This window comes from Coffea eugenioides, chromosome 6 (assembly GCF_003713205.1).
Source record: "Coffea eugenioides isolate CCC68of chromosome 6, Ceug_1.0, whole genome shotgun sequence".
NCBI lineage: Eukaryota > Viridiplantae > Streptophyta > Magnoliopsida > Gentianales > Rubiaceae > Coffea > Coffea eugenioides.
The window spans coordinates 11,871,237-11,885,196 of record NC_040040.1 but is presented as its reverse complement, the minus strand read 5'-3'; the positions used below and the strand labels follow the sequence as shown (position 1 = coordinate 11,885,196).

General features: G+C 32.4%; 1 protein-coding gene across 1 annotated transcript; it reads left to right on the top strand.

Annotated features, from left to right (window-relative positions):
* The first annotated feature begins 9,282 nt into the window (after positions 1-9,282).
* On the top strand, positions 9,283-10,370 carry LOC113776155 (ethylene-responsive transcription factor ERF017). The gene has a single exon (XM_027321255.1). The coding sequence runs from the start codon at positions 9,398-9,400 to the stop codon at positions 10,052-10,054; it is 657 nt and encodes a 218-aa protein (XP_027177056.1). The 5' UTR covers positions 9,283-9,397; the 3' UTR covers positions 10,055-10,370.
* The last annotated feature ends 3,590 nt before the right edge of the window (positions 10,371-13,960 follow it).

Genomic DNA, 13,960 nt, shown 5'->3' with positions numbered 1-13,960 from the left:
GAGAGTTGATATATATATATATATATGAATTATTTATCTTTGAATTAATTTTTTTCTTCAGAAAAAGTTGTTTATTTTTTATTGTACTAATTATTTAACTTTCAAAAATTAAACATATAATTTGATGTTCCATAGTAAATTGACCCAATGTGATGTATTAGAATAAAAAGACCCAATTCATAATTGTTAAAAGCAAGAACTAGTACGTCTAAGAATAGAACTTCAATATTTTGAGTTCGACATTCCAAATTATCATGAATTGCAAGAATTATCTGGTATTCATGAGTTATGTCAAGACTTGGTGAAGATAAGAAAATCAGTGATATATCTTCTTATTGACAGATTTATTAGACTTGTTATTACTCTTCCTATATCAACTGCAACTACAGAACGGCATTTTCAATTATGAAAATAATCAAGACAAAGCTCCGAAACAAGATGTAAGATAATTTCTTGAATGATTGTCTAACTGTGTATATAGAAAAGGAAGTTGCTGAAAAATTTAGCAATGATTCAATCATAGATGAATTTAGTTCTATGAAAGAGCGTAGAGCTCAATTTACTTCTAAGAAAAGATATTGAAATTTCAAATTATGTTAACATAACTTTTATCTTTTTTCAATTGAAAATAATTACATTTATATTACATGGTTATATATATATATATATTGCATAGGTGACATATTGGAGAGCATCTTCTCATAATGTGCAAATTGAATGGTTTGTGATGTTATAAGATATTTAATCAAAAATTATCTTTTTTGTTAATTTTTGTTATGACTATACCGCATATTTATGAATAGACATACCTTTATAATTAAATTTAATATTTAATATTTTTAGATGTTATATATTTAAATTGAAGAAAATTATTTTGAACATAATATATTAAGATAATTTTATTAGAAAAAAAAATTTTGACCCCCCTCAACAAAAAATCCTGACTCCGTCACTGCACGCAGGTGCATGAAATGGAAGCGAAGGCACGTTGCATGACATAAGCACTGAGGTGGAGGACAGAGAAGAGTGGCACGGCAGCCTTGGACGACATTCAACTCTTTTGGCCGTCGAGAGTTTAAGAAAGAAAAGGCAACTAAAGTGCACTATGGAGTACCGTACTTAGGATTGTATTGTATCAACGCGTAAAAAGGCTTGAATGTTGAAGTTAGTTTGACGCAGACTTAAAACGCTTGCAACTAATCGCAAACAGGTTTTTTAAACCGGACCCGTGATTTTGAGGGGACGCAACTGGGACCCTGGCCTTACCTCGGGAAAACGACCTCTTAGAATTGTTTTCAGGCTTAATCGTCATCAATGGAAGTGGATCATGCTCTTTTGAGCATGACAGGTTCCATATCAAAAGATGCAACATAGAGTCCGAATATGGTTGAAATTTTCAGCTAAATAAGTCCCTAGTTGATCAACTTCTCCTGGGTTGAGGCAGGACGAATTCATGACTACGAAATCATATAAATCTTCAAGTGAGCTACAGGAATTGCTCAGGGACTAGCACTATCCAACTAGCTAGTTAGGTCAACTCTGCATGCTTATCCCAATATCTCAATGAGATTCACAAAATTAACGTAGTAACTGATTGTTTACCCCAAACCACATAACATATATGGATCTTGTTTTAATGAAATGATGCCATTTTTATTTATATTTAAAAAAAAACTGCTTACACCAAAAAAAAGGGTGCAAGCAACCACCAAACCTCAATTAGAAGTTTGAAAAATCAAGCTTAAAATAACTCCGGGTTATATCCCTATGAATTTGCCCCTTGAACATGGTAGCATTACACTTATGTGAAGATTGATTATCTTCTTCTTTACCCATTTTTCCAGATTTCCAATATCCTCCATTCATGGTCAAATAAGAAAGCATCCGAAATGGTACAATATAATTAGAATCAACAATCTCTGAAACCGTATTATATGTACATGCCTTATTCTCGATTATTTTAAATTTTACAAAATCTGATTATGAAAACTAATTACGGAGAATAATCAGAACCAATAAAAACTACTCCTTAGGTGATTATAGATTTTAACTTTTTCTATCATTAAAAAATCCATAATCAGAATATAAAAGCAATCGAGAATGTCACAAAAATTGATTATCCAAAATCAATTAAAATAATAATCAATCAAGAACAAGCTCACAAATTTGTGAATCGATTGCTTATTAAAACTAGATAACATATGGGTATTGTACATATCCTGAAAATCAGATAAGAATTAGAGCATGCCTTACTTGACCAATTAATTAAGGAACGAGTTCAATTACAATTTCAATCCATGCATGCGTGAAGGGTAGATATTTGAAACTCGCACGCAATTATAGAGTTACTCCACGCCTAACCCACCGCTAAGGATAAGTACTAGCTAGCAAGTACTGCTTATTATTATTGATTAACTAAGACTGAACATTAGAAATTTAAGGAAATGTAACACATTTTAATTTTAGTAACTGGGCTGACGCATGCAGTTCCATGGAGAATGACGTAAGTGCTGTCGTGGCCGGAGGACGGAAAAAACAGATGAAAGGCAATGGCGCAGCCTCAGACATTCAACTCCTTGGCCTTTTCATGCCTTTACGGGCAACCGCCACTACACATAAGACTTGTATCAACGCGTTAAAGGCACTTGAGAGTCGTAATTGTTGAATTTGGTATGACAAAAGTTCTTTAAATCCGACTTGTAATTTGGAGGGAAGTAACTGGGGCATGCGTGTTACGTCACGAAAACGACCTCTCAGAAATTGTTTTCAGGTGTAATCGTCATCAGTGGAACTGGATCTATGTTTTGAAAGTAATATAATCAAATATCGTTTTGAAAAAAAAAAAAAAACTGGATCTATGTTGCTACATTGAGTTTGGCACATTTTTAATGGTAAAATGTTTAAAATGTCCGTTATATTTTATCAAATGATTTTTTTTATTTTTTACTCTTAAACTATTAATTTTACATCCCTTATAAATTCAAATTAATAAAATTTGGTTTCAACTTAAATTTTCAATCATTTTTTGACCTGAAATCACCACGTATCCTATATGCAATCATTTTTATGTATTAAAAAAAAAACCCAAATTCCACTTTTTTAGTGGCAAGAATAAATGTGAATTGGGTGAGATTTTACTTTTTTAGAAACAAATGAATATAGATCAAATTATTTGTTTAATTACAAATGAGATCTACTTTTTCAGATTTACTGTTGCTGGACCAGATCTGATCAATTTGGAAAAAATTATGGAGTCTTGTATGGCGATCTACCTAATTGAATTTTAATATAAAATCACCAGGCAATGCTGGAGTAGAGAGCACTATTGTTTGATAAGACAAACAGAGGATTTAAGGAGTCTATCAAAACATGGGCATGAATTGAGTTTTTTTTACGAGTAATTTATAGATAGTTAGCCACACATATATTAAAATTGCGTATTTAGAAAAGTAAAGAAAATAAAATGCATAACACCAAAAGAATTAGCCGCCCATAGTTAATTACACGTAACTATTTGTGCCCTCTCACATATTAAAAAAAAAAAAAAGGCTATTTGATCCGAACGGTCTCCCTTGATTGCGTAAGATAGCTAGCCCAACGAAATATCATCCCATTGTAGTCTTTTTACTCAGCTTAACCCGAGCGCTGCCGACAAATTACTTACAAAAGGGCAAAATATTCTTCCTTTTTGGTGAGACACAAAAAGGAACCAAAAAGGAAAATGTGATATATGACACAAAGAGGATGGACCCAGAGCATGATGTAAACTGCTACGGTAGCAACGTCGAAACAATTCTGATAATTTCAGTTTGTCCCTTCAAAATGTCCCAAAATTTTAATCGTGCCTCCAAAATTAGTAAGCTTTCAAACTTGCGCTGCAATAGAAAATTCAGTTTAATTTAGCCCTTGCTTTAAATTTTAATATTTTTAAATGTCAAAATAAATCAGATTATCGTAAAACTAAAGTTGTCAACAGACAAACTGCTCGTGAACAACGCGATCAAAGACTCAACTTCAAACTCAGTCAGCTTGATTTATAGGCACTCTAAGTACCAATGGAGAAATGGATGCGAGTTTAGTTTCAGAATTTAAAGAAACATTATTGAAAATGATTTTACTTTTACAACAGACTCAAGTAAAATAGATGTAATGTAATTTCAGATGGCCAAAATCACGTTAATCGAAAGAATTTAAAAAACATCACCAAATCCTTAAGATTTGATGGGATAGAAGGTCAATGATTTAAAGCTTACCTCACAACAATTACTATAATACTAGTATTTTGGCCCGTGCTATGCACGGGTTTATATGAGAAGGAGGAAAAATATGGTCGAACACAACATTATTACCACTTTCTCTCATATTCTCCCCTTCGTGCCACTTTTTCGACATTTCAACCTCTTCTCTCCTCGATATTCCTCCTACTCTTCACTATTTTCCTTTTCACTTTCTGAATTTAACTTTCTCGCATCCCTACAACCTTTCGCCGTTCCTTCAAATCCTACCCAATTTTTTTGTATCCCTACAACCCTTTCTTGTTTTATCAAATCCTTTTTTCTCTTTACTCTATTTCGCTCCCACCCAATTATCCTATCTCTTATCCAATTTTACAGTCCACTTGTCTCCTATTCTACTATTATTTTCATCTATTTATAAATGTAAATGATAATCTATTTACTTGGCTCGCCTATTAACAAATAAGTTTGCGTGTGTAATTTAATTGGATTCAAATGGGTGACCAAATTAACCCATTAATTAGTGGGTATGAAATTGACAGATTTGGGTCACTTATTTTGACTTAATTAAATTAGACATAGATTCAAACTCAATCATTAGTGGGTAAATCTAAATGACTCTAATAATTATAGTCTAATTTTTACAAAGATGTATTCATCATTTTTCCTCTTCTTTAATTTATATTATCTTATTTTTTAAAATTTAGCCTACTTCTTCCATTCCTTTCATAAAAGTTTAATAAATTTCGTGAATGTTAATTGATTGTTTACATTAATACCTAAATTATTTTTAAATTGTTGTATAGTGACAAAATTTGAAACTTACTATGATGATCATTTTAGGCTCCTTTAAGCAATTTTTTATGTTTTTTAGGCTCCTTCTTTAGGTAAAAGTTGATTTATTAACTTGATATGTTGATATGATTTACTATTTTGTTGCTAAATAAAATATGGATGAAAAAGTAAATAAAATTTAGTAGTGAGCCGTGAATGGGTGATTGGATAATCCAAACTCATATAAAACTATATTCATTGACGACTCGTCTTTTTTGAACCATTAACTAAGTAGAAATATATAGATTAGCCTAATTATAACTTGCCCAAACTCATATGAATCATCAAATTTGATAACTGTTCCCTAATCTTTACCTTCCCTAACCCTGCAGTTCTATCTTTTTAATCCTTTCACTATTTAGAATTCATTATCTCACTTTTTAAGTGTTTTTGGACATATAAAAAGTTAGAATTATTTTTCCAAGTTGCTATCTCATTTTTTAAGTGTTTTTAATCAAATAAAATGCTAGAATTGCAATCATCGAGAAAAAGTAAACTTTCAAATGTAAATTTGGTGTAATACAACCTTTTTTATCAAAATTTTGCTAAAATACCACCAAAAGCAACCTTTTAAATACACCTTATTAATTTAAAATTCATACATAATTTTTTCTTTACATGCACTTTTTGGTGTACATGTGCTAAATGAAAAGTCATCTAGATGCTTGCAAGATATTAATATTGAGTTTATTCTAAGTGCAAATAAAATGTCATAATTGTAATTTACATATTTCAATTTAATGTTAGAGTATAATTTCAACATTCAAATTTTAAAACTTTTAAAAAAAACCTATTGAATAAAATCCAACATAAAAATATAAAAATTATAAAAAGTAAACCTATTAAAGTGCCCTAAACTTGATGAATACAAAAAAAAGAAGAAGATAAGTTTAATACCACAAGAAATTTGATTTAATAATTGTAACATAAATTATCAAAAAATAAGAGCAATCGAGTATATCATTAGAAGATTTTGACAAATGATTATTGTATCCAGAAGGAAAGGGATAAAGAAATAATTGGGTGAATAACTTAAAAATAGGACTAATCACATTATCTCGAGAATTTGGCTAGATAAATTAATCTTTTTTAATGAAGGAATAAAAAGGGCTAAAGTGATAAAGATATAATAGGGTGAATAATTTTAAAATGAGACTAATCAATTATCCCTGAGAATTTTGGCTTGACAAATGTATTTTATTTAATTAAGGAGTAAAAAGGACTTACAGTATAAATAACAAACTATAAACGGTTTATGAAGGAGATAATAGGAAAGTTTTAAATTTTAAATTTGACTTGTGATAGGATTAGTTATAACCCACTATTTTAAAGTTTTTAATTAGATTTTATGTATTAAAATAAATACAAAAATCTAAAAAAAAGAATAAAAAATTTGGAAGCCATTGAGAGGGTTTATGCTAAAAATCCTTCTTACAATACATATAGATATAAATGTGGCATTTCTAAAAAATTCAGACGAGTGGATAGCGATGGTAATTCAATTTTCATTGATCTCCCGTAGGCTCAATTGAATATCTCTCTTAGATTACGATAGAATAGAATATCTATATCTATATGTATTCAGGAAGGGATTTTTAGCAGAAACCCTCTCAATGCCTTCTAAACTTGTCATACTTTTTTCTAGATTTTTGTATTTATTTTAATACATAAAAAAGTAGTGGGTTATAACCTACCTTATCACCAATCAATATTCCCACTATCCCACTATCACCAATCAATGTTCCCACTATCTCACTCCCACTATCCCACTATCTTAACTCATATTTTTGTATTTATTTTAATACATAAAAAAGTAGTGGGTTATAACCCACATTATCACCAATCAATATTCCCACTATCTCACTATCACCTTATCACCAATCAATATTCCCACTATCTCACTCCCACTATCCCACTATCTTAACTCATCCTACAATTACTCCAACAATTACTCCTACAAATTCTTCTTTTACTGATCGATTTAATTAACTTATCGAGTTAATTCCCTCACCCTCTCTCTCAGTTTCTTATTTGTTTTGGGTTCTCTATTGATTTTGTAAATGTATTGATTTTGTTTCTTTTGTGAGCAATAGTGGAAGATATTATGTGCAGAGACTCCAGCAGAAATCAACCTTCTTGCGGCCGGCTTAATTTTCCAGGTCAGTCCCCTCTGCCTTTTAAGTATGTTTTGCTTTTGCTTTGTTTTTTGTCATGAATGATATTGTATTGATTTTCTGATCATCCATTATTTCTGAAAATTTTTTACAAAATCTTATGAATGGTTGTTTGCTTATTGTTACACTGTAAAACAAAGATAAAAAGGTATTGCTTGCTTATATAATTGCGGATGGTATAGGTTCATGATTGAGGGTTCTACTATTTCTAACATAAATTGTATATTATAAAAATTTATTTGTTTGTATTACTGAAATTTTTTTAATTATTTTTTATTGCACATTTATCACATAAAATAGGTGTTACGATAGTTATTTTCATAATTTTATTCAAAAAATGATCGTGCATAAAATAGGTGTTACGATAGTTATTTTCATAATTTTATTCAAAAAATGATCGTGCATGAAATAAAAAAAAGATTTTTTGATAATTAAAAAAAATAATTAAAAATGGTTTATAATTGGAGAAAAACAATTCAGATACTACTAATAACTAAGGCACTATACGTCCATTATTAAAATTGGATTAATTTTTAATTTCGTCAGAAATCCTTTTGGCAAAATTGCATTCTAGCCTTTCTTTTCTTTATCAACAATGACAATTACAACTACGTGATTCATCTATCTAGCAACAGCACAATTCAACTCATGGAATAAATAGTTCATTGCTTAAAGTACTTAAACGAAAGGTTAGAGCCAAGTCCTACTTAACACCTGCAAGTAATATATTACAATTAGAAAAAAGAAAATGATTCAAGAGGAGCAAAAAACTCACCAAGCCCCTGACATATGTGCAATCGTCAAGGCACTTTTGAGCATTTAAAACTGCATTCCTTAGTTCAGGTAACCACTTCTCTGTAATTGTTTTCATTTGATTACAATGCAATTCTATTAAATTCTATTGATGCTATTTCTATATTAATTATTGTATTTTTTTGGTTAACAGTTCTCATACAATGTATCACTATTTACACATAAAATAAATACATAAACTATTGATTTTTAATTTAATATATATTTTATTTCTAGATCAAAGAAATGAAAAATCTAACTGTCCTCAAGATCGCCAGGCATCCACATCACCAATGATTTTGCGTGATCATGGTAAATATACAGTTTCTTATATCGTCATACTCATCTTACATACACATTTTTTGGCTGCACTATCTTGCTAAATCAACTATAGATACAATACAATACAATTGTATTGCAATTGTTCGATTACAATACAATTGTATTACATTCTATTGATGCTATTTATAGACAACTTAGCAATTTTATAGATTAGCAATTTATTTTATTTTATAGATTACCAATTACTACATGTACCAAAATATTTTTATATAGGGATTACTTCATTAACTATGGGTGCTAAAAACAATTCAATTGGTGCGTATTTTTCATTTGATTACAATACAATTGTATTAAATTCTATTGATGCTATTCTATATTAACTATTGTATTTTTTTGTTAACAATTCTCATACAATGATAAAAAAAATTCTCATACAACCGAAAAAAGACGGTTCTTGAATGATATATACATTCTATTATATTTCAAACTATTGTTAAACAGATATTATATTTTAATTTTATTGGTAAAATTTTTTCGCCTTTATTTGTTCACCATTTTATTTTATTTTCAATAATGTCAGCACCGTGCATAGCACGGGTATTCCCACTAGTTATAGAAAGAGCGAGGATGATAAAAAAAGAGGAAAGCATTTAAAAAACACTTCCCATCCGGTGGTTTCCGCGACGACACTCAAATTATCCCACGAGTTACTACACGAACACCACGTGCAGTCATTTCTAGAATTCTTTATTCTTACTCAAATACTACGCGTAAGCCCAAATGTCCTATTACATTCTTTCTTCCACGTGGCACTCTCAGCCCCTAACTTTTCCTCTCTGGACCGGTACGATCAACGCGCCCTGTTGACCCAATCCAGCCCCACCTTACTGTCACTCTCCTACTGCACTCCCTCAAATTATATATATATACACACCCCAAGCCGCCAATCCTCCTCAAGTCCCACGTCCAAAGTCACCAGCAGTAACAACAATCTCAACTCTCAAGTCTCATCCAAAGAAAACGTCGACTACAATAACGAATAATTAAGGATTCTAAATATCTGGTTAACCCCCGTCGCAGATGGTGAAGCCCGCAGCCCAGAAACGATCTTCATCTCCACCCTCAACAGCAGCAACGTTAGAGAGATTTAAGGTTGCCGGTGATCACTCGAGTAGTAGCATTAAGTACACGGGTGTCCGAAAGCGCAAGTGGGGGAAATATGTTTCCGAAATTAGACTTCCCAACAGTCGGGAGAGAATCTGGTTGGGTTCCTACGATACGGCCGAGAAAGCGGCCCGGGCTTTCGACGCCGCGCTCTTTTGCTTGCGTGGCAAGTTGGCCAAGTTTAATTTCCCTGATAACCCGCCGGAGATTGTCAACGGAAGGTCAATGACTCCGGCGGAGATTCAGGTGGCCGCCGCCCAGTTTGCCAACTCCGAGCACCGTTTGATCGGGGAACCGGCCCGGATTGACAATTTGGTTTCGGATAATTCTTCCTCTTCCATTTCCTCACTTGAGCTCCAGGCGGAATCGCCCTGTCCTTCGGTGTCGGATGGGGTGGTCCAGTTGGAGAGTGAATTGCCCGAAATACCTCTGGACAACGCATTCTTGGACATGTTTGGAATATTCCCTGGGTTCGATGATTTTTTTGTGCCACCCATGCCTACCGTTGATCTGGATGGAGAAGAGAATTTTGAAGGATATTTTTCACAGGATTCAACTCTTTGGAACTTTTAAGCAGCTTCCAAAATCAGTCGTCACAATTCTGCAATTTTTTTTCTGCTGCAGGAATTGCTGACTTCTTCCCTTCTTTTTTCCTGATTCTTTATCAAATTTTGGGTCGTTGATGGACCAATTTTAGTATGGCCATCGACTCTTTTTCTCCTCCCCTTGGCTGATTCTTTCATTCTTTCGGAGGTTTCATCATTCACTTATAGGTGAATTGCGGCCTGTAAGGCAAATTGTGAATGGAGTTGTAGAATCATTCTTTTCATTTTTTTACATATATGAAATGTGCTATTCTTTTTAAAACTGTTTTCAGCTGTTCTATTCATCGAGCCGTCTTACTTAACGTTTCTTCGCTTCATCAAGTTATCTATCAGAGATCCAATCCAGATGTTTATATTCTCTTGTAATTTCCTTAAAAATTCACAGGTAGAGAGTATGATTCAAGGTCAATTACCCCAAAAAAAGAAAAAAAATTTACACGAGGGCAATTACGGTAACATGAAACATATATCCGAAACGGATCGTAAAGGACATAAAAGGGCCTCCTCTCCATGATGAAGGGATGCTATCATGCATGTGTGTTATTGAGAACTATACTCCTAATACTCCCCGTACATTAGTTAAGGAAAAGTCCTAATGGATAACCAGGCCGATATGCTGCCCATATGTTATTGGTAATAGACTGGTGGCTCCCGCAACGTATCGAACCATAACCGGACCAGCCAAAAGCTGAAATAAATTATTGAGTTTTGAGCATTAAGTGTTAAACATTCGGCACATGTCAATTTGGTCACCTAAATGGTAGGTAATCTGTCAAGTCATACAAGATAGCTCTGCAGAATCACATGCGTGATGAATTTACAAGTGGAGAACTCTTCAAGTAACCACTATGTAAGTCTGTACAAAAAGGGACTAAATACCTGCAGCAGCGAACAAATTCAAAGTAGGTGTCAGGGTACCTTTTAATCTAGTTAAAATTGTATATATATTAGTTCTTTATATAATTTTTTAAAATTCTCTCTTTTTGTAGAATTAAATAAATTAGGTTATAGATGCTATCATTGCGAGGAAAAAAAAAAGAACTCATTACGTGCAACTGTTACACCTCATTTTATTAACGCATCAAATTTAAAAGTACTCGCATATCCATCACATCTTGGGTTCTCCACTTCTCGAATACTTTATCCATAAAACCAACTTACTTCTTTGACAGATGAATCTAGTTACCGGTGCCTGCATGTCCTCTTATACATCTCAATCTGTAGAATCCATGTTACACGCCTTATTTTGATGATAGGGATTATTTCGTAAACCTCTTTTGAAATTTTTGATGATTTTATTGAGTTTCTTTGAGATTTTAAAAATTACACTTCCCTTTCTTGATTTGACATGTTTGGTAATCAAATTTTAAACTTGATCAAAAATCTATATGAACAACCTAAAATGCCCTCGATTTATAAAGTTTAGATTACTTTCCAGAACAATTGTAAAATATATAGCACAAATATAAAGAAAAAGCATCAATTTTTTAATATATATATTATTGAATAAGCAATTATTATAATAGTTTTATCGTCACGATAGGATGATGTAGACGGTGTTTTACTGCAGATACATATTCCTTCAAAGTTGGAGCAGAAAGTATTATCATGATTCTTTAGAGTTCATAGATTTTTGAATTGTTGGAACTATTATAGTTTAGTAGCAGTTTTGCATAGTTTTTTTTTTTTAAGTTATTGTTGCTTTTGATACAAAGAAAAAAAATCAATAAAAAATTGGATGATATTCAAAATTGTCAACCAAAAAAGCCACTAAGCCAACATTTGGTAATGATATTTTTTAAAAAAATATGAGAGGGATAAGAAGAGAAGCGGAAAAGAAAAAATAATTATAAATCCCATTCTTTCTATATGTATATCCAACAAGGGAGTTTTTATTAAAATGATAAAGCTAATATTGTTATTTTAGATGAGGGAGAGAGATAAGTGTAATTTCTAAAATTTCAAGAGAGTTCAATAAAATTGTTAGAAATCTCATGAGAGGTTTCTGAAATTATCCCTTGATGGTAAGCACACTCTCTCAACTATTACAATAACAATTCTAATTATAGCTTAACCAAGCAACCCATGTATTTATGGATTAAGATAACCGATTAATAAGGAAAAATTCAATCGCCTCTCTCTATCTCTCTCTCTCTAGTCCAGGATGTTTTATTTTGATACAATCCTTTTTGTCTATGAGTTATGAGATACCATTCTTTTGCAATTCACCCCAGTCGACGCTTCAAGGCAATAGACAAGATTTAAGTGAGTAACTTGCTAGAAATAGTGTTGTACCTAAAGGAAAAAAAAGGTTACATGCTATAAAGCACGAGTTAGAAAACCAATTTCAATCAAAGCAAGACTAATGCATGAGATTAGAATCAAGAATCATTACTCTTTTTACAAAATGAAGGATATTGCTACCTTATTACAAAAATTAAATGGTGATTAGGTGCCAACAACAAAAGGAATGAGTCAGTATTGCCAATCACGTGTGATTGCCGCATTGTTTTGACTAGTCATGACTTGTGAATACTTTCATAAGTAGAAAACGAATTGAGTAAAGTTAGAACACTCAAGGTGCTCAAAGAGCCGTTTGTTGAACAAATGATTTCCCAATATGGTTAATTGAAACAGCTAGGAAGAATGAGAGGACTATGACCCTTTTTTGTAATTAATTATTGTATTATCAAATGTTAATATATATAATGATATTGCTGTTTGTTGGAAAAAAAGAGTAAATCTTATATACACTAACGGTATATACACTATTACCGTTTGATTCATGACATATGTACAAAAGTTAAATTTTAAATTCAAATTTTACATAATTGTCATCCATCAAACGCTGACAGTATATACACTGTCAGTAGAGGAAAGATTAATCCAAAAAAAGTGTGCTCAAAGAGCCAAAAGAGAGTTTATTCACTTGAATAATTTGTTGAAAATTTTGTCTACCATTAATGAAAGACGTAATCTAACACCGTATATACACCACTAAGAATGAAGTTATCAAATCAGAAGTTTAGAAAGTTTAAAATTTTAAAAATTTAAAAATTTAAAAATCATCTCCCGCGAGATTCTCGTCTTGGTATATGAAACTCTTTCTCCTTGTAATGATTGGAGTCCCTAAGTCAAATTTGATAAATCATTTGCAATTCGAACCAAATTAGCTGATTAATAGGGGGGAAAGTTAGATGAGGATCATGATAGTTAGATGGGGGAAATTTTGATAAAATCTTTGAAAGAGTCTCATGTTCGACCGTGTGGACCAAGATTTTTTTGTCGGGCTAGCGGGGCATTGTTACACTGGCACTTGAACCCCGTCACATCAGGTAATTTCACTAAATTTTCCACTATGTGGACCTAGATGTTTGGGGAATTGGACCAGCACACCACTTTCTCTGTGGCGGAAGTAGCCCGTCACCCATCGGATATTGTGGGCTAGAATCTGACATTTTCCTGTGTGCCATGTCTAATCTGTTGCCAACAAATTAGGGAAAAAAAAAAAAATCCGTTGTCATCAGAAAAATAGAACACCTGTGTGCTAGCTCTGAATGATCAATGTCCGAGGCTTTAACATCCTAGTATCTACCCTAAAAAGTGAACTCCTCGAGGCTTGAGCATTCATGCTTGGACGGTTAGACGTGGGTTTCTTAGCCTGGGTTTAAGGTCCTCAGGAGCTCTCTTCTGTTATCAACTGGATGTGAATATTTTGTGGGTCCTCCTTAGAGTACTCTCTAGATCGTTTAGCCATTAACTTTCTGAGCGCGTCTAATATAACAAGCGAAGCCTCTTCAAAATGGTATAGCGGTTTCTACCATTTCTTTGGTATTAAACTGACACAATGGTACATGGTATTCTGCCTCACATC